Source organism: Gobius niger, assembly GCF_951799975.1.
Source record: "Gobius niger genome assembly, chromosome: 4".
NCBI classification, from domain to species: Eukaryota; Metazoa; Chordata; class Actinopteri; order Gobiiformes; family Gobiidae; genus Gobius; species Gobius niger.
In genome coordinates this window covers 20548680-20571030 of record NC_136855.1, presented here as the reverse complement: position 1 = coordinate 20571030, position 22351 = coordinate 20548680, and the positions used below count along the sequence as shown (strand labels likewise).

Sequence of the window (22351 nt, the reverse complement as noted above, 5' to 3'; positions counted from 1 at the left end):
ATAATTTAATACAAAAAAGGGAGTGTTTCTTGAGTAATTGTCCCATAATCGTAATCACTCTGCTGTGTGAATGCTGGAAAACTAATCTGTCAGCAGGGATATTGGCCAAAAGGCCAATGCCAGCCAAAGTTCTTTGGACACACACAGTAAAGCACAAATTTAAGTTTGTTGATGCGTGTTATAGTGTGGTCACTGGTACAAAGGGTGTGATTCAACAATGTGCGCCAGGCTGCAAAATCCCTGTTTAAAAAAACAACTATGTGACCAACGGAAGATTGCTTCATAGCAAGAATTGAAAATGCATATAATTGTCAAAGGTAAAGGATTGTCTTTTAATAGACAGGTAAAGACAATCTGACTAAGTGAACATATGAACTTTAATCATTTTTCTTAACAGACTTGAGTTTAGGGGTTGGTCTTCAGCCTACCTCATGGTGGCTCAGTGGTTAGTGCTCATTCCTCACAGCAAGTAGGACCTTTCTATGTGGAGTTTGCATGTTCTTCCAGGTGCTCTGGCTTCCTCTGCCATTAAAAATATGCACAATAGGATCCGCTGAAAAAGAGATTCTCAATCTCAGAGGGACTTTCCTGGTTATATAAACTATTCCTTAAAGCTGACCTAAAATTCAAAAATAATATCAAGCAATGAAGTTACATGTTATGGCCAATAAAAATATGACAACATGTAATTGCTTTGGTGGTTGAACCACTGTGGAGAGAGCTCAAACGTGCAGTTCATGTAAGACAGCCCAGGAACTTATAGGAACTGGAGGCTTTTTGCCAAGAAGAATGGTCCGCTTTACCATCAGAAAAAATAAACAACCTCATCCACAACTACCACAAAAGACTCCAAGCTGTCATTGATGTTAAGGGGCAATACACGGTAATAAAAACTGTGCTATGTAAACTTTTGATCAGGGTCATTTTGGTACTTTCTTTATTCATTATGATTTTAAAATAGCAAACTCAGTTGTTTCACATTAAATGGCTTCACACAACCACTAGCGATGAGTGAAAAAAAAACGTGTGTGTGTGTGTGTATCTGGCTGATTTTTTTTAATTTATTTTTTTAATCACTGTACCTTATCTTTTCTGTAGTTTTCAACACAGAGAAGAGATGGGTGTAGTGGACATGACGAGAACACTGCATGCGTCCTCTTAACTTTACACTTGCCTGGAAAACACAAAGGATCATTACACTACATACAACGGTATTTTGTTATTTCATTTCCTGTGTGCTTGCTCAGTCCCCATTTGTGTGTTCCATTTGATTGCTCTTGACTTCATAAAGGACATCTGACAGACTCGCATACTCACGCACAGTGGAGAATCTGGTCAGTCCCTCTGTTCAGATGTCCCAACAGGTACCTAGAAACCGGAACAAATATAATATATTCAAACAAAATAAATAACCCAACAACACTAACAAAACTCAGTAATTGAATTATATGCAACATGCTAAAAACATTCAGATGTGCATAGAGAATAGGTGTGGCCGAATCAACTTCATAATAGATTGGCAGTTTTAAATTAAACAACACAACCAAATAACCAAATAACTGGCAAATTTAGGGGATTTGTATGTACTCTGAAAATATATGGGATAGAATACTCCATAGCTATTTTAATGATATAATGACAGGACCTGGCCTTCACAAAAATACCTGGATGTGCATCATTGACAGCCAAATGACAAATTCTAATCGTTAAAAATATGAGAAGTAATGATGGAATAATAATGCCACATGTGTACTGTATGATATTTGTGTGTGCGCGTGTGTGGTGATGAATCTCTCATTGTGACAGTGGGGCCGGCAGCAGCGAATGTCCTTCTAGGCGGGACACACACACGCGCAAAGACACACACACGCAGACACACCGCCACAGATGGAACGACTACACTAATGGATCACCCCTGTCTGCATGCAATCCGCCACAAATAATGATGAACCACCCCTGCATTAAACTATTTTACACAATGCTCAATTCATTACTTCCCTCCCTCTCCCTCAATGGGTATAGGTGGGCTAATAAAGGTATGATATTTCTCCTCTACTGGCACAATCATAGTTTTTATCCATTAGCAGGATATTAGGATGTGGAATGAGGTAAGGTGGGAGGGAGGGGAAGTGGAGGAGAATGGAAAAAAGGACAGACTGAAAGCATTGTAACTGCTAAAGTAACAGAGTTTCAGATAGAAATATAATCACTAGAAGTAGAACGTACACAATTGTACAAATAAAAACAACATAAAACCCCTAAAAATGCTCCTGAATTAAGAAAAGATGTTCTTCAGGCATTATCTTCTATTAAACTCGAGTACAAGAGAGTCATTATAGATTTCAATTAAGTGATCCCTGGACAGAGAGGGATGCGTCAGAGAGGGGGAATTAATGTGCTTCAGACAGATGTTTAATAATAATGGCCAAAGCGGCCCTGTTGAGAGACGCCCTCTCCTCTCTCCACCACAACTCTCCATGGCTGCTGGACATACACACACACACACACGCACGCACACACACACACATGTTCACTTAGTTATAATCTCATACGATGACACACATACAATCATGATCCATTCACATGTACACAGTCCCTCTGAGCTGGAGAGCCTAGTATCACTGCTGGGTGTGTGTCTTTATGACCAGTCCTGGCCGCAGCACATATGGCCCTCATTTAGGAACAATGGGCATGGAGAATGACTGGCTGGATGAGCTCTCTGACTGTGAGAGGTGACTGGAGGCATGTTAAATGACATGCCCCGCATCGAGACATGAACGAAGACGTAAGCAAAGAGAACCATGTGGTGTTGATTGTGGTTTGAGTATATTAATACGTTGCTACCACCTCACTAACACTTGTTTTACTGAAAAGAACTCAAACAGTGTAAAGTCTACTGAAGGAATTGAAATGAGAGCAGTGGAACAGCATATTATGTGATAAAATAAAAACAAAAACAAACAATAAGAAATTGAGAAACATTTTTTTTTTCTTGTGTAATGATTTCCAGCACTTTCCCACATAGGTCAACATGTGACATCTAATCAGTGTTGTCACCATCAAATGGCTTTGTTCTGGCAGTCATGGTTGTATTGGAGCTTGTCCTGTCTTGTAAAAACAACATTCCTCCTGTAATTACCAGTGTGGCTGCCCTCCTGCCATCTCTCGATGGATGGGCCTCGCCACCATGGGCTTGGCCCTTCAGCCATAACTCTACCTGGGACATCTGCTGCACTGCTTTGTAGCTCTGTGGTCACACTTAGACAGCAAATTGGCCTTAGAGACAAAAAACTGTTCAAAAACAGCAATCTGCCTGACAGGTAAGACAATGTGTGGTACCAGAGTTATGAAGAAGCACAAGGAGCGACACACACAGCAGTTTGTCATTAACTGGTCTAAGAATAATCCTTTGACCAATGGCAGACAGACAACAGCTCCTGCACAGCAGTGCTAACATTCTGCAGAGTTGACTTGTCATCTTGACAAATCAACTGGAAAAATTAGGCCTGTCACAATAATTACTATATCGAATTATCGTTGAAATGACAAATAAAATACATGTTTTTGTGCTCCACACTTATTTAAGTATATTTAATGACAGTGTAATAGTTGAACAATTCTAATGAAGTAAATTGGTAAAATTGTAAATTGTTTCTTTTTTATTGTAAATGATGAGTTGTTGAAAATGCTAATACTTTTAAAACAAGAGATTGCTGTAATTTCATTTTAATTTATTTTTTGTTTCGGTAGCACAAAATAATAAAACATATTGTTTATCGCAGTCACAATATTGCAAACTTTAAATTTTCTATTGTGACAAGAAAACAAGGGACCATAAGAAAACATCTGGTAACCAAATGATGGAGCATGATTGCATCAGAAATTGGATCATAATTTATGGAGTAAATCAGAAGTGTGAGGATACTACAACTGAATCAACACTTACATCAAGAGTAAGCTGAGAAACAGTTCCTTCGAATACTGGTGGGTATGTATGTGATCCTATGGAAGAGAATCCCTATAAAACGACAACAAAAAACTTTTTTTTTTTTCATCTGCGAATGAAAATTTAGGCTAGCAAAACATAATAGGCAACGCAAGGCAAGGCAAGTTAATACACCGCGCATTTCGTACACAAGGCGGAGGAGCATGTACCACAAAAAGTATGTGTATGTAGATGCTTTTTCACTGAGGTAGCCACTTACGTGTTAGACAAGCCGTCACGGACGATGATCACTAGCACTGTGACTAAGTTTTACTATCTAACCAAATCTAACCCCTTTGTCACTGAAAATAAGCGTTAAACACCTATCAAGCAACACTTTGCTTTTCTCTTAAACAGAGAGGAGGAGCATCTGGCTGGCCAGGCAAGTGATTCCCACGTGTTGCTGTTTTTATTTTTACCCATAATGCCCTGCCACTACATGGGTTGTCAAGACAACGGCCAAACTTACGTCTACGCGGACATGGCGGAGTTGCTCAGTTTGTCGACAGAAATCGAGTTCCGAAAAGAATACTTTCACAGGAATTGGTTTGTCCCGTATACTGCCATTTTCGGCGTGCTAAATGCCTTGGTTAAGCTACGAGAAACATTTTCGATCAGCCAAGCTAATGTTAAAAGCTAGGATGTTTGCAAAGGACAGATTTGAATCCATTTGTTATTATGACTTGATTAGAAGGATAACTGTAAGATAATCTGTAAAGTAATTTAATGAGGAAAAAATGGAAAATGTTTGTATTTGTGACATAGATAGGGGGAAGTTCTCATTTCTCATTGATATAACATGGGTGCTGCTTGGCAACTGTTTAAAATGGTTTACCTCTATCTAATTATATCTAGTGTGTCATATCTAACGTTATACAAAATTTTTAAAAACAGGGCATTGGCATTATCATTATCATTATCTAATTTAATTATCATATTTTCAGTCAGTTTACCTGTTGCCTTTGTGTTTTGTGTCTTTCTTATTGGGATTGTCAGTTTAGCTGAAGAAAGCAGGCAGAAAGAAAACGAGGCTGCCATCCGCATCCAGAGCTGGTTCCGAGCCTGTAAGGTTCAGGCTTACATCAGGTAAGACCTACTCATTTATGGATGGCTCTTGCTTGCTTTATTACTTCATTTGATTGTGTTTATGTTGTTTGTTTTTACATGTTTTACATACCCCCAGTATATAATATCTTAAATCATAAAATTATGGCTGGGGCATAAATCAAATATATTCAATTAATCTTGTTTTTCGCCTTGGAAGACCAGTAGCCTTCTTTAAAGTACATACTTCTCAGTCTCTGTCATTATGGTTGGCAAATCAGCTGTTTGGAACTCTGCCTCTACTTCCTCTTATTATTTTTATCATTTGTCCATTCAGTTGAGGTTTTATTTCTATTTAGTTAGATATTAATAGAAACAGAATTGACCTCTCATAATGTTCTTGTGGTTCTCTCAAGGTAAGTTTGTTAACCATCCAAGATGTGTTTATTTTTGGGTTCTATCACCCAGAATTATGTAAAAATTAATATAGATAAAAAAGAAATGTAACAGCTACAATTTAGATATAAAACTGGCTTATTGGGCTATTTTTGGCTTGCTTATCTTTGCGTGGGAGTGAAGCTTGGTAAATGGCCTTGAGGAATAAATGTCACCTGCACTCTTTGCTCCTTTCACACACAGTGAAATAAATGTCTCCATCTCGGCTTCTGTTCTTATGCTGTGACCCAGGCCCCATTCTGCAGGGTCAGCAGACAAACTCCCAGACAGTAGGTTAATTCAGATTACTTTAGTTAATTGATCAATGCGTTAAGTGGATAATTAGCAACAGTTTTAGCTGCCTAAGTGCAACTCTGGGGTTGTGCTATCCCCACTATCAGCATTGATTTTCTGGGCATATAAATGGCCTTTTGGAAATTGATGGCCTCACTGGAAGCAGAGATTCGCAGTGGACTTTCATTTAGAGTGTGTTTGAAGATGAATACAAATGCATTGCTCCATCTAAAGGGGGTGAATGGCTTATCAGACATGATCGAAAACCCCGTAAAAATATTCTATATGGCTTTGTGTGAGTAATAAGTTCTAAACCTGTCCCTAGCAAATAATGGAGTGTCTTTAAAATTCACAATCGTTGCTACAATATGAGAACGCTACAAACATGTCTCATTTTCTTTTGTTTTGTCCAAAAAAAAGAGGCTAAATTACACTTATTTCTGCACAACTTGAATGTTGTATTTATTGATCACAACAATTTAAACACAGTACATTTTGTTACATTTAATCAAAAATCTTAAGCAAATATTTATTTCATCAAATGGTTTCAAAAAAGACCTACACCTAACACTAAATCTGGACCAAAACGAAGATAAAAGTGAACTTTTTCTCAGTTTTGTTTTGGTTTTGTTGCAGGCTGTGCAAGAAATGTGCTCATCTCAGTCAGATAGACGACATCACTCCCTTTTTTTAGAAATGATTTTTAACAACCAATAACACTTTTCTCCAATTTACAGCCATCTGCACAAGAATGCATCCATTATACAAAAGATATGGCGGGGCTTCAGAGCAAGGTCACGTTTCAGACAAATGGTAAAGGTAAGCTAGTGCCCATAATGGTTATAGATATATTGATTATGTTATGATAGCATGCATTAGAAGTCAATTGCGTTATCCCTCAAGTCACTGCGTCTGACCTTAGGAAAAATAATTCACTCATTACACATTGAGAAATTAGCTCTTAAGAAACATAAATACGATAAGAGATCCCATTTACCATCAGAGCCCGACAACTCCTGGGAAGCATTTGAGTCAGAGGAACGTGCTAGCTTGTGTCTGCTTGTTCACTTTAGTAAAACAAGGTCCCATTTTCAACATATTGCTTCCAACTGCTTCTTAATTGAACAGATTGTTGATACCGTATCCAATACCCAGTGCTCTCACACATAATTTTCCCCTGGATTGAGTTTAGTAAACGTATCACAACAAGCTATTTATCATGCTTGTAAATTGACTGTTTGCTAAAGCATAACTGCCAGCCGCCGTTTGGGACGCGTTCAAAAAAGTGAAGGGGGTGGGGGGGGGGGTGGGTTTGAGGCCTGCGGTGTGAGGGGCTGTTGAAATAAACGATCAAGGATGTGTCACAGCACACATATGCGCTAAAAAGAGACTGTTTGGTCTCATTTGGCAGCAGACAAGCACTAATTTGGATCACTCTGAGTCGCCCCACTTGACTCTTTTGAATTAGCCGTGCGAGTTTCCTTTTCCCCCTCTCTTTATCATATGTAATCTGATGTCCACAACACCTCATCTGAAAAACATCAAGCTGAATTTATAACCCACTTTCAAGTCTTTGTCTCCCTCCTCTCTCCACTTCACTGTCAATATTAAATAAGACACGTTGAGAGATATGAATTCCCTTTTAAGACTGGCGCCTCAGTTTGCTCCTAAAATGTGCCCCCGGAGACTGGAGGATGTTTGGTGTTCTGGTGAATATTCCCGGGCCTTTTGTTAGTCGTTTCTGGCAGTGCAGTCATTGATTATGAAATCCAAAGGAGAGCGCTTGGCCGTCATACATCTCCATTAGCTCACTGCTTGACGATCATAGATTTTCTTGGCCCTTGTCACAGTTGCCGCATTAAGGGGCTACCGTCCTCCCCTTGATACAAAGACCCACTAAATACCTACCTACTCTTTCTTTCTATGCTCTGCCTTTCTCTCCAAAACACCATAGACATCTCTCTTTTTGTCTGGGCTTTCCTTTATTAAATTCCTTTTTGCTGCCCCCTTTCTCTCTCCCCTTACTTCTTCGCACTGGTGCTATCTGCGCTTCCTGTGTGCAATGTATTATGTATAAAGAGCGCTTTATCTTTGACGCCTGCTGTGGACAGATCAGAGGGCCGCTAGACAAGATGTAACGCCATCTTTTCCTTTGTGTTCACAGGCGGCATATTTTATCCTCAAGATGAATTTCTACGAGGAGATGGCGGTCAGGGTAAATATCACCCCTGTGTCCCGTGTTAGCCACTAAAAATCAGTGGAAAGGGACTGTGTTGTGGATAGGAGGTCATGACTCGTTCAGCCGTTTTTTCCCACCCTGATATTTATCACATGCAGGGCTTGCAATATTCAATAATTGCGATAACAATATTATTACGATATTTTACTAAATGGTTTCAACATATTATGTTCCATTAAATATTGTGTCACCTACCTAATATTGCGATATTGGTTGTTTGGTAATATATTGTGCAGCAATTACCACATGGTAATTTCATTTATGTAAAAATGTGTTTAAAAAAAAATCTTAACTCCTCTGATATCCACATTATTTAATCAGAAATTTAGATAAAATCATGTCTATGTGTCTATGAAATCTTGATCCATTGTGTATAATTCATCTCTTTTGCCTATACTTCTCTCATTTAAAATGCTTTATATGGAGAAAAATCAAATTATTTTCTCCTCTTCTTTCTACCTGTTGTTTTTTATTCAGGCACTTTGGGAAACTAGAAGGGAATGTATTTAGCGCATAATATAAACTAGTGTTTACATGCTGCACCTCGTATTTGTATTTGATTCAACAGCATTGATTTCACTAGTCAACAAAAGGTCAGCAAGAACTTGGGAGGTGGCAATTACTTTATTTAAAATGATCTATTGACTGGTTGATCAAGGCTAATTCTCATTTTGCTCTTTGTTGTCGTTCCCCATCTCCCACATCTCTCTCATAGTGTGATAATGCCGTACCTGCCATTGTTTTAATCTCTCAATTAGTCTGAAGGACATTCACCTCAGCGCACTAAAATGCTTCACTGATATTTGTGGGTGTGCACACTGGCTAATCTGCTGCCTCAACAATCATTGTCTGCTCCTGCGGCTAAAACATAGAGCACTGATAGCCGCCACATTTACTCGCTTTTGCATTTATGATTAATTGTATTTCATTGAGTAATTACTTAGAAAACACAAATGCTCACAAATAATTATATATAACTGCATGTTAAATATCAATTCACATTTTCAGTCTCTAGACAATGATTTTTGTTTTCCTGCAGATCCAGCAAAGGTGGAGAGGATATTATGTGAGAAAGTATGTCCATAGCTTCTACGCACGCAAGAGCTATTTGGAAGACATCTCAATGAAAAACGAACAAGTCAGGTAAAATGTTTGTTTTTCTTTATAACATTTTGTATATCTTTCCACAATTGTCAAAGCCAGTCAAGTTCAACATACATGGCCCACCATGTTGGCTATTTTGAGCTTTTTTTTTTTTTTTTTTTTTCACCAGCGTTGATGTGAACAGGGACTGTATAACAGAAAGACAAAGGAAAGGGAGGGAGAGAAGTCCTGTGCTTGGGGCTGTGAAAGAGATAAGTGAACTACGTGTAGAAATTAAAAAATTAGCCTCTGATTTGAACTGCGGCTCCTGCATTAATAAAACCCCCAGTGCTTCAGGGCTTACTGCAAGAGGTGTGCCATCTTTTATTTTTGCACCCCCCTGAAAAAAAATCACATTTAGCTAGTCACATACTTAATGTTGATCATATATTTCACAGGAAAATATCTTTAGGCTTCTTCTAAAATTAAATGTAAATTTGTTAAAGTGCTTCATGGATCACTGATTCCCTCAGATCCCCACAACTAATCTTCCTCCCTTCAGACTAAGGCCTGTTTAAGTATTTTTGTATCCTCATCTATTGAAAAGGCATTCATAGATTATGAAACTAAAACAAATTGCGTGAAACAAAACTGTTATTGTTATTTTCTCACTTCGTTGGAAAATATATTAAAACATTACAGAAGCCTCCTGTTTTACTGTGAGAGAGACCTTTTGCATTGCACAAACACCTTGACGCTCTCTAAGCCCCTCCCCCCTGGTTTGGGGTGGCGAGGTCACTTTCTCCCTAGTTAATCACATGTTTATTTAGTGCCGCTGGGGTCACAATCAATTAACATTGTGCCGACATTATTTAAAATATCCTTTTTGTGTCAGCGGCTTTCCCCAACAGCAGCCTGCCTGATCACTCCACACAGAGGTCTTTATTTCAATAAATTAGATCGGTCCTTTCCTCTGTCAATTTGGTGAACCAGACAAATACATTTCACTAATGGTTTCCATTCAAAGCAGAATGTTTATCAGGATGTGGTAACGATACAGGTAAGATACGATTAGAGAAAGATTTTGCAAAAGTCCCTAATTTTTCAAAAATCCAGCTAATGCATGCACTTTACAGTAACCTCTCCTCTCCTCTGTCCTCTCCTCGCCCTCCTCCCTCAATCTCAGCTCCTCGTCTCCTTCACTCCCTATTCTCAATATGTGGCGTTCAATGTCCACCCTCGTTCATCCCTTCCCTCCTGCTTTGCTTAATGAAGTCAAGACCTCGGCGCAGTCCCCTCTCTGCCACACTTTTCCTTTGGTATCCCAACAATTTATCACTTTGTCAGGGAAACACTTAAAGTTCCTGGGCTATAATAAGGGCATGCACGGGGACGATGGGGGCAATTAGAAAAAGGCGAGAGAGCTCACTTTGCATATTTACTAAATGTATCGGAGTCAACGCTGCTGCCTCCACCACGGCCCGTTGACGGCATGAAAAATTCCTCTATTTGCTGTAAACAGCTGGATAATTATTTGTGCCATAATCTGATAAATAATACTCAGCATGAACAGAATGAACACGTGGTCAGTCTTAGATTTGGATGGTTCTTGACCTAAAGTACAGCGGTTTCCTGATTCCAATCTATGTTTACTTGTTATTCCTTTTTTTTTCGTAGTGGGTCTATCTCAAGGACATTCATAAAAGGAGAGCTGCTGAAGTGCGGGCAGGCCTACATGTCGGCCGCTCCACCACATCTTCACACTCCGATATGCTATTACTCTTTGACTTCTCGTTCCTTTTGATTCTCTTTATGTGTACTATACAACTCTGATTGAACGTGTAGATAGAGTACCAATAGACTAAAGCCAACATAGAAACTTTTGATACCAGATGCTAGCACTTTTGATCTTCTAGATAAGAAATGCACATATACAGAGAGTTTATTTATTATTCTATGGAGTAACTAGTCACTTACTGGCTTATGGAAAAACCTCTACAGTGTGTAAGTCACCCATATCGACTGGCTTAGTACATTTCCCTAATCTATTGAATGATTTAACTTGAGCAATTAAAAGAGCCAATCAGGTCAAGTTGTCATTAAATATTTAGATCCTGGCCAATTAGCTGTGCCACTGCTGTCCGACAATGCCCCTCCTTCTATTATTCCTTGACTTCTTCTGAACCCAAATGTAAATTATTTAAAAAAAAAAGAACTAAACTATAACTGCTAAACTATAGAAATATAAATAAGTGAACAGGCTCAGGTGGAAATGTCACCCACAATACTGGTTATTTAAAATATGTCAGACACACCTGAATAACCTCAACTAGACTTTCATTTCAATACACTGGACTCGTTTACTCATGTTGTATCACAATATACCTGCGGGACAATGTTAAAATATTTATTCCGTAATCGGTATTATTCTTCAGCCACTCACTCCAATCACTTCTCCACAGTCTCTCCTCAGTGCAGCGTGGCGTACAGGGCTAATGAGGGTTGTATGTTGTGGCGGCTGGTTGGGTCGACACAGATCGAGGTGCCTTCAGCCGTTACAAATCTGTTTGGCTTTTGTCCACTACACAGCAATTAATAACACTGAGGCTGGGGGCAGAGAAGCAAAGGTCACCCATTCAGCTTGACATACACACACACACACTAACTCACACCAACCGTACCCCTGTGCACATACACGCGCACGACGCACGTGGACATTTCAGTGTTAAAATTCAATTACTATGGCAAATACGTAAAATGAGCCTATGGTTTCTTTCGACTTTCATTTCAAATCGACAGTGTGGAATTAAGTAAGGCGAGATCTTGGTGGTACAATCAAAATTAATGCCGCATTTTTTAAAGAGAAATAATTATATTGATTATAGATATTAGAAAACATGTACGCACAAAAAATAAAAAGCGAAGATTTTTTTTTTCTTCACAGTTTTGTGTATTTGCCACAAAAAAAAATTAATACCACCCATTCTAGCTTTCTACTAATAAGTTCAATTTACACTGAGTATGTATACTGACAAATAAAAAACATATTGGTTTTTGCTACCCATTATGTCCCACAACAAAACTTTCTATTTTACTTTAAGAACTAATGTTATTTGTAAATTAGAGAAAATAGAGGCCACACAACCCCCATTTTTAACCTTCCTACGTTTACAATATCTATGGATAATTTCTTGAAAACACACATACCTGTTTTAAACTCTCCAGCACACACGCTCACTGCCACACCTGGTCTTCTGCATATATATTTTTTGTTTATTTTGTAATTTAATCCAGTGCTGAGGACAACATGTGAATGTAAAAGTTCGTGGGTCCTTTTCCCTAAATGTGAGCTGCGGCAGAATGTGTTAACCGTATATTACAGACACTATTAATATTATAATAAAGGGATTTAAAATAGTGGGGAAAATGTATAGAGGTGCTGTAAACATTAGGAATGATGGAACAAAGAACTGTTGATAATCCATGGCTAAACACTTTGCTCTTGAAGGAATAAGATTACTCTGATCAGTGTGTGTGTTTGTGCGTGTGGTCCCGTGTGTGTGTTTCCACATCACCATGGCTTGGTGTTTTAGTAATTGTTTCCAATTCGCTCTTTAAGTTATTACCCCCTTGTAACAATAAGGCTGTGTGATTGCAGAATGAAATTGCTGTGTATGGGCTTTTAATGCATCCCATTTAGCGAGCTACGCTTAACAGATGTCACAGAAAGACCTGTCCTGGCTGCGCTGATGAAATATATCCATCATCCTCCTACTTATAGCTCCGCTGCCTTCAGTTTGCCCCTTTGCATCTCTGCACTCTCTCTGTCTTTTGCATTTTTACCTCTCTGTCTCTCTTAGAAGGTGTTTCATCCATCTACAAGGCTCTGTGCTGATCTATTTGTGTTATGACAAGATGATGTTGGCAAACAGATTCACATGCATCCTCCACTAACCATTTAACTAATAGATAAGTGTGTTTTGTGCATGTTTTTGCAGAAGAGATTTGGATGAACTTGAGGAACTGCGGAGAAGAGAGAGGACATGTTTGGAGATAGTGAAAGAGCAGACTACGAAAGTGTACCAGGCGCACCGTTTACACCATCTTCTTAGTACAAAGCAGGTCGGTAAACAGATGAGCATATTAATAGCTAAAGCTCACACCTGTATGTGTATGCGGGCCTACGTAGCGGTCCTCATGGCTCTGGGGATGTGCTGAGTGGAGTAGTTGAGTGTTTCCCCTGGCACAGGTGTGCTGGTGGTGTGCATGTGGCATGTTTGTGTGCGTGTGTGGCATCCATGCATCTCTGACTCCCCACTGGGATCATAATGAAGACAAAGCACACTGGTCACTGTTGATTCAGCAGCACCACTACTGAGTCTCTCTCTTCGTCGCTTTTTCTGTGCCTTCTACCGATCTCTCCCCTTCATAGCTCTGCCTACCACCTCCGTCATCTTCCCGAATATTGAAAGTTGTGGAATACTTCCATAAATGATTGTAGAAAGTTTAGTAAGTTCTTTCCATAACAACATTTGACCTTCAGATGATTACATATATACCTCTGCACATGATAAAGTGGTCTAAAAAGTTTATTGTCTACCTTGTGTCGATCTCTTCCCCACTATCTCCGTCTCTCTTCTATCTCTGCATATGGCAGGGGACTCTCTCCCTTCGTAGCTTTGACCTTGTCAGCCGTGAATAGATGGCTCTCTCACACAGTTCATCCTTCCTCACTCCTCGGACCCCAGCCCACACGCTCACACACACGCACACACGGCTTACCAAAAGGCCCCAAGTCCCTCTGACAGAGACAGAGATGCTGTGTTCCTGGGGTCAACATCATTGCTCTTCCCGTAGCTAGGTTGGTACATTTTGGCTTGCTTCTCAGTGTGTGCTAAGATGTGGGGAGCACTTTGTTAGTTTTATAGATTTAAGTCAGTGTATAGTCTTTAGCACTGACATATGTATATGGTACTATTTTATACATTTGTACAATCATTGATGATATAAAATTAATTCTATGTCCAGGAAAGTGAGTTCCCTTTGCCCATAATGTCCAGTTTAAATATATTCATTAACACATTTATAAAGTTAAGAGTTAATCAGCACATACTGTATTTTGAAAGTAATGCTCAGATTTCCAGGTTAATTTCTATCTAAAATAACCTTGTGATATTGCACACATAATGATATTCAGAACCAGAAGCCACGGCACGTTTTATTTTTTAAAGTAAGGCATCATTTTACAGTCATTACCCAGTGGCACAGTCCATAAAACCTGAATATTAACCTCTATTTTATTACCTTTGTCTATTTTTGTCCAAAAACTCTTGAGTATGCTGCTAAACATCCCATTGTGAATATGACATTCTCAATGTTTCACCGAGTCCATAATAGAATTGTTTCTTTTTTTCCTCTTTCATCAGTGCCCAGGGGTCTTTAACTCTCCATTCAGACGGGCCCCCCATGAGATGGAGCTGCTGCTGAGGCAGGTCAAGTACCAGGCCCCCACCAGGCTCACCCCCAGGGACAGGGCTTTTCTGTTGGGCACGCCTGGCCCAGCAGCCCCCAATTTTCCTGAGACCCTTGGATCCCCATGGATTAAACGCACACATTCTGGGAGCTCCTCAAGGCCCATACTGCCCCCCATTGTCAGCAATAAATCGCAGGTGAGCTCAAAGTTGGAGCAACCACAAGCAGTCAGAAGCATTAAAATCAGAATACAAAACTCATTCATAACAGAGGATAATATTTCCCTATGGGGACAATAAAGTATACAAACATACAAAAATATAAAAAGAGACAGTATGCCATGTAGTGAAGGAGTTTAGAAATATTAGGAGCTGTGTATAGTTTTTACATTATTACAATGGGCTTCAGCGAATCCTGTGCTTTTATGTATACATAAGTCTATAAGCATGTCATCATCAACATTGTATGTTCAGAGAATTTAAAGCAGTACTAAGTAACTTGTTTACCTTAATAAATCCTTTTCGTAGTTCCTGTGGGGGTAATACAAGTGCTGATGGTAGGGATGGGCGATACCACATTTTTGGAATCGATACAATACCGATACTTTTGGGGTCTTTTTTGGTGATAGCGATACCGATACCGATACTGGTCATTTCATATGGGTGAATGTATTTCAATCAATATACATTTCTAAAACTGGTTATTTTATATAATTAATTAATTAATTAATCCATTAAAATTATATTACTTTAACTGGTTAATTAAACAATGTTAATGTGAAATTAAATGCATAAACAACATTTAAAATTAATACTTAAATGACAAACAGAACCTAAACCAGAATGATATGACTGGTTCAGTTCAATCCTTTGCTGTTGTGGACTGTTTTGGCTCAGAACAAAGAAATAAATCATCCTTTTGTGTTGATAATTGCTGCCCCGCCTTCCTTTTACATATGTAAATTAGTATTGATACTTTTTGCCCAATATCGATACTTAAAAAGTAGCCGTTAGGTATCGATATATCGATACTTTGGTATCGATCCACCCATCCCTAGCTGATGGGATGATTGAGGGGTCTTTTATCTCCCCCTGGTGTCTCTGGCCAGAAAACCATGCTTGCAACTTTCCCTGCTCCGACCCGGAGACCCAATACACACTACTGGAATCACGAAGAAGAAGCTAACAGGCTAACGAGCAAAGCTAACTGCGGGCTAGCGCCACTTTAGCAGTATTTACAGCCAAATTTGAGTGAAAAAAATTATCTCTATGGGTTTTGGCACAATGTACAATATCCCTCTCTCCCTTTGTTTTTTTCTGACAGCGTAGTATTTACTCTCACGGACAATTAATGAGCAAAAAAGCAACATGCTACGACACCTGCAGTGGTGCTTATGGCCTCTAGGGGCATGAGTTTCTTAGTTCTGCTTTAAAGCAGTATAAATTACACAATGGAGACATTTTTTTTCGATCAAACTTTGCTGTAAATACTGTTTAAGTGGCGCTAGCCCGTAGTTAGCTTTGCCCGTTAGCCTCTTTGTGATTCCATTAGTGTGTATTGGTGGCTCCGACCCACAGTTGTGGTTTTCTGGCCAGAGACACCAGGGGGAGATTAAGGACCCCCGATCATCCCCTAAACACTTGTATTACCCCCAGAGGGACTACAGTAAGGATTTATTAAGGTAAACAAGTTATTTAGTACTGCTTTAAGACAAGATCAAAGCCTAGAATGTTATCAATTCCTAAAAAAATCCTCTTCACCTGTGTTTAGAAATCACTCTGTGCTTTCATTTATACTCTACTCTTCAATCATACAAAGTTAAAACTAGACAACTAGTTTTAACACAGCAGATGTGGCATGTATGATTTGCTGCTGTTGTTGTTGAACTGTGTGTGCAGACGAGTGGCACTGTAGCCCCAGACAAATTCCCCTTTGGAGTTAATAGAGTTTATCTAATCTTATCTTAACTGGACTTGTTTTTTCTTGTTTTTTTTTTATTGATGCCATCATTTCGCTCTCAATCCAGAGAGCCCTGTCAAGGCAGATTTTGGTGGAATTGCCTGACATGGCCTGGAACCAAAATGTCCTGGCTTTGGCCCAGGTGATTTTCACCATCCACACACTCATCGCCAAAATTGGCCATGAGGAGGCTCACTGGATGGAGAGCGAAACGTTGGGATCTGTCGATAAAAAAAAGAAGTCTCGTTCTCTTGTTTTAACTTTACAAAATTGAATTGATGACAGAATTTACACCCTTCTAGTACTACAGTATTTAGTTATTTCTTAGTTTAATTAAGGTAAACTTCATTGTCCCTGTAGTGAAATGTTTGTACTCTGAATTGGGCCCATCCTTCAATGCAGCTGTGGTAACCTGTCAGGAGCAGTTGGTGACCAGTGAAGCGCCCAGGGAAAGATCTCCAGATCTAGTCTGTAACCTGTGAGGCACAGCTCATATTTTCACTATATGCTCTGATTTCATGGAGGCATTTTTACATGTGTGCTTGTACTGTAGTGAGTTGATGAGGAGCCATTTTACCATGTGTATTATTTACACTCGGTCTTGCTTTTATAGCAAAATAGTCTCTCTTTTATTCATTTCTACTTATGTAAAACATAAGTGAGCAGAAATTAGACATGGATTTGTCTCATTTTATTAGCTGCTTTCAACACTCAGCCTCATGAATGTGTCTCTAGTTGGAATACTGAGGCTGAGTTCATTACAGTCTTGGCGCTAACATGGGGAGGAATGTCTGATGATTAATACACATCTTATTCTATTTTAAATTCCTGTGTTTGTAATGATGGTTGATTTTTCCCCCACTCAGCCCCATAGATCCCCTCACCCTGCCCTCTGAGATAACTATCTTGTGGTGATGGATCAGGTGGAGGTGCTGCTGTGGAAGTGGTCAGGCCAGGCCAATGATCCCACCGTGATAGAAGCAAGGACAGGGTCCCCCTCTCTATCGCTCCACACTCATCTTCCTTCCTTTAAATGCCAACCAAAAATCTCAAGGTCACCTTATTCTAAATAGCAACATTTACGTGTGCGCAAACAAGTAATATAATAATCAATATTGGCAAACACAGGGAGAAAAGATACAGCAAAAGACTACAGCAAATTTTATTATGGTTTCTTCCTTGATGTAATTGACTTTTAGTCCCCTTCCTGGCCTGGCTGTGTTACAATGAGACTGATTTTGTCCTGTTATTGTGGCACTGTGGTATTAAGACCTGTGGGACAGCTGAGAAAAAGAAATCTACTGCGATACTTATCTGAGTATTGTGTTTTCTGTCTGTTGTTTGTGTTGTGGTCTGAGCAGGGTTCACCCACAGAGCCAGGGGAAGTGTGGGAGCAGCGACTCAATTGTCCTCGACTGTCTTCGCATCTGCAGACCTCGTACACACTGCTGCAGGATGTGCAGAACGATTTGCGTCAACATAAGTGCGTAAACAGTCACCCTCATTTAAACATACTGTAGGATTTTGAACTGTGTCACAAAGAGCAGAGACACAATTAAAACTCTGAACACACAGGAATAGCACTTACACCATGCTCGAGGAGCACCAGATGAAACAAATTATAGGGAGAAGCCAAACTCGATTCATGTCTCCAAATTCAGATCATTTTCTAAATCTGGCATTTGATCCTGTACTTTCAGATTTCAGTCAACTGTAAAAGTAAAGTCATTGTTTACTATTATCATTTTTTTTCTCTCCTCCCTTTCTTGATGACTACAGCAGTAGTGCCTTTACACAGCCCATCTATGCCAACAAGACTCTGGAATACAGCAACTGATTTCCCCCGAACAGATTGGATTATTACTGGTCAGGTCAGACTTTTAATTCAGAATTTTCGTGTTTCTTTGTAATAAGAGTGAATATATCGTATTATAATATAATGGAGGAAGTTCATCCCTTCATGAATGAGACACTCATCTGCTACATAAAAACATGAAATCCCTGTAAGCTGTGGCTGACACAGCCTTATTTGATTGCAGAAGTTCTAAATACTCCAGTTTTATGATACATAATGCTTTCTTATTTCCTCCACAATACATTTGTTCCATTTTTTCAGCTTGTAAACCCCAGTTTTACATTCATCCACATTTTCCATAGTACAGTTTTTATTCTTTGTTCAACCAAATGAGTGTGACATTTTCATCAGTCATCAAGCGGGCTTGAGCTATAACTGTTTTGGTCTGAGAGAAGTCTCTAAGAGAATAGGGGAAATGCAGAGAATCAGTGCAGCCTAACCCTTTCAACTTGAGTTGCACAAATTTGTCAAAAGTGACAGCAATTTAATAAATCGCCGCTCTCCATCAAACGCATATGTGCACCCTCCCACACGTAGACACACTATTCCCAGTTATGCCCTCCGCTGCCCCCTTCCCATGTATACGTAAATGAGGTGTATGGCGAAGTGTGCACGTGCGTGTGAGCGTGGGCCCTACGGTCTGGTCCAGGCATTAGGTAATTGACTGTGTCTTTGCTCAAGGCCTTTCATGGATCACCGTCCTTTATTAGCTCACTTCCCAGCACGCACGCACACACACACACACACACACACACACACACACACACACACACACACATGCAAAGTTCCCAGCAGCTCCACCCCAGCTGCCTTACCCCCCACCCCCCCCACAAGCAGCACCCAAACCCAATTGCCCGGAAAAGAAGAGTGAAACAAGAGAGAGCCAGCAGGCGGCGAGGGAAGTACGAGCGCGCGACAGGGGTGTGCACTAACACGGCCTGGGGAAGTGCAGATAAATAAGGATGCAGAGTGAGTAGGCGGTCACCAAGGGTCTCCTACTGCTCACTACAACGCATTACCAGTGGAGCAACACATCTTGGCTATATTTTTAAACAAAAGCGCAGAATAGCTTTAGGCAGTTTAAAATCAGAGAGACCCACTCCAGTTTTTAGCAAACCAGTCTAGGACTGTTCCAAATATATGTATGTATATATATATATATATATATATATATATATATATATATATATATATATATATATATATATAAGATAAGAGAGATAAGATAAGATAAGATGGTACTTTATTGATCTCACAGATGGAGAAATTGCATTCGATGAGAGAGCATCCGGCAGCAGCACCCATTCAGTGCGCACCACTCTTTTTTTTTCCTTTGGTGAAAGATCGTTGTGTCGCGGCCGCCATCTTCACTGTTTTGGTCACAGGAGGAGCACTGGTTGATGGGAAACGATGACCACGGCAGTGGAGCTCTTGCGCTTGGCCACGAGTTCTTGGCCACACAGGTGTAGTTGGCCGTGTGGGACAGACGCGCCTGCTTGATGATCAGGTTGTGGTCCACGGTGATGAAGAAGTTCCTGTCCTCGGCCGGGTCGATGATCTCGTTGTCCTTCAGCCACTCCACCCGCATGACCTTGGAGGATGGAGAAACTGTAGCTGCCCTCTGTCTCCTCTGATCATCTGAAACGGTGCACCGCCTCCTGGGCTTGTCCCCGTCTCAGAGCGTGGTGTCCTGCACTGGTCAGCTCCACCTCGTCCTTCCTCTTCCTCCTGCACAGCTCCCTCCACAGTCTATCACCACCTCCTCGTTGGTCCCTTTTGTTGTTTCCTGTAGCTCCTCTTGTGACGCCTCCTCCGTGCTGCAGGTGTGGGGGCTCTTGGTGCCTCTTCACTGTTCAGTGTCTCAGAAGAAGATTATATATTTATATATATATATATATATATATATATATATATATATATCTATTATAGAAAACGCTATCTCAATGGCCGCCGCCTGGGCGCCGCCATGTTTATTTCCCATACCGACTTCGAAGCTAAGCAGGGAAGTGCCTGGTTAGAACTGGGATGGGAGACCGTTCCTCGGATGCTAAGCAGGGAAGTGCCTGGTTAGGACTGGGATGGGAGACCGTTTGGGAACACCAGGAAGCCTGGCGACAGTAGTGAGTGCGTGGTTGGCGGTGCTGCTGTCCGAGGACAACCCGCTGTCACAAAAACGCGAGTGCACGAGATCTGACTGCCGTGCGTGTGCGCGCATCCAAACAGGGCGATGTGTGTGTGCGCGCGTGTGTGTGTGTTCGTGCGTGTGTGTATGTATGTGTGCGCGCGCATCCAAACAGGGCGCTGTGTGCGTGTGTGTATGTGTGTGCGTGTGCGTGCGTGTGCGTGCGTGCCCAAAACCTGCTCAAACACGAGCCTCTAATCAAACGCGCTGCTCCGACTGATTTATCCTCCGTGTGAGTAAAAGCGAAAATGAAACTACAACTTAACGAGCGCATGGCCGGCACTGCGTAGTTTTTTTTCTTTCTTTTTTTCTTTGCTGCTGTACCATTTGTTTTCTATTTTGCTTTCACGTATTGTGAGCCCAGAGGTACATTTTATTCTAAAGCCGCTTTGAACGCATTGCCAATTTTATTGTAAGCTTATAAATACTGTCTAACAACGATCATTAGGCTATTTTAGTTCAAAACCTACTCATTCTTTTTTTGATTGTACACTCCCGTGATGCACCAAACCACGGGTCCTGCACCGTGACCCAAACCGTTAAAGCTGAACCCCTAATATTTATCAATAATTATTCCACTGTCTCTTGAATCCTGTTCCCCCAGTTTAGCGAAAATATTGTCGTTGTAGTTTATAAGAAAGGAGTACGGGTGCATCAAACACTCCAATTGCAGTTTGTTTGAAATTGTTTTTTGCCTTCATTCTTTTACTCATTTGTAGTGGCCATAGTTTTTGGAATGGGTTGGGAACCACTGGTCTACAGCTGAACTGTGTGACGGGTTGGACATTTCTTTGTAATCACTCACAATCTCAGAATATCAAATGTGGAGACTAGCGAGGCCCGGCCGAAGGCCGGGTCTCAGCTAGTATATATATATAAAGTTAACTGAATCAAAGCGTTGTGTCGTCCGGGTTTGCAAATATCCCCAGAAAATACTTACTCACAAAAATAAGTACTCCATAGTATATCATATATATCATATAAATGCCTATAGTTTACTTTGGAATGGCTAAAATAGCATATCATAGAGATCCTTTAACTTTAGCTATCAGACAGAGCTAAAAGAAGCCACAGTGCTGATTTGTTTGTAAATCAGGACTCCCAAGATTTTTTACATGGGAGCTGAAGGGATCACCAAAATCAATGACCTGGTCAGTACTTCTGACCAAACGTAAAACTTCAGTTTTGCTCTTATTTAGGTTTAAAGGGCCTAGATGCAAGTTGGTCATTTTATACTCACTACTGCCACTTCAGGTCTTATGCGTAACTGCAGGTTCTATATTAAACTTGCGCATGACGGCAATTCGGCCCCGAATGAACAACTTTTTGAGTTGTTTATTTGGGTTCATTGAGTGAGAATTTTAGAGGCAGTTGTGGTGAATATGTCTGGGCTCATTCTACACATTAAGACATTGCTGGAAAATGTAGGGGGAGGAAAATACATAATTTTAACTTCAGCCAGTCTTTCACTTCCTGGAGGCACCCCGCAAAGACTGATATGAACTGCTTTCTGACTTATGGGGCATTTTGGATGCCATCTGCAAAACAATGAAAGGAAAAGTGATATATAGCGAGAACAAAGCTGGGCCTAGTTGGGGAACTCCACAGGTGAGAGGGGTTTTTACCGATGAGAAGGGGCAATAGTCACAGAGACTTCAACCGTGATGATAACATCTCAAGATCCAGCGGTGAGATCTAAAAGCACCAAAAATCATATTGGGTTACTTAAAAAAAATAACCAAAAAAACACAACATTTAATGAATAATATTTTTTTTTTTAGACCTTTTGCACTGATACATTGG

General features: G+C 40.3%; 1 protein-coding gene across 2 annotated transcripts in view; it reads left to right on the top strand.

The window, feature by feature from the left end:
• Nucleotides 1-4444: 4444 nt before the first annotated feature.
• Nucleotides 4445-22351, top strand: part of spata17 (spermatogenesis associated 17) — a 30990-nt gene continuing 13083 nt past the window's right edge. Inside the window, exons 1-9 of one of the 2 annotated variants that reach the window (XM_079554638.1) lie at nt 4445-4531; nt 4982-5071; nt 6496-6577; nt 7923-7973; nt 9037-9140; nt 13079-13202; nt 14507-14749; nt 17873-17994; nt 18294-18382. In XM_079554638.1, the coding sequence (XP_079410764.1) occupies nt 4467-4531; nt 4982-5071; nt 6496-6577; nt 7923-7973; nt 9037-9140; nt 13079-13202; nt 14507-14749; nt 17873-17994; nt 18294-18348 (936 nt within the window). In that variant the 5' untranslated portion in view covers nt 4445-4466 and the 3' untranslated portion in view covers nt 18349-18382. Of the gene's footprint in view, nt 4532-4981; nt 5072-6495; nt 6578-7922; nt 7974-9036; nt 9141-13078; nt 13203-14506; nt 14750-17872; nt 17995-18290; nt 18383-22351 lie in introns of both variants that reach the window. The other variant, XM_079554637.1, reaches the window with a different exon arrangement.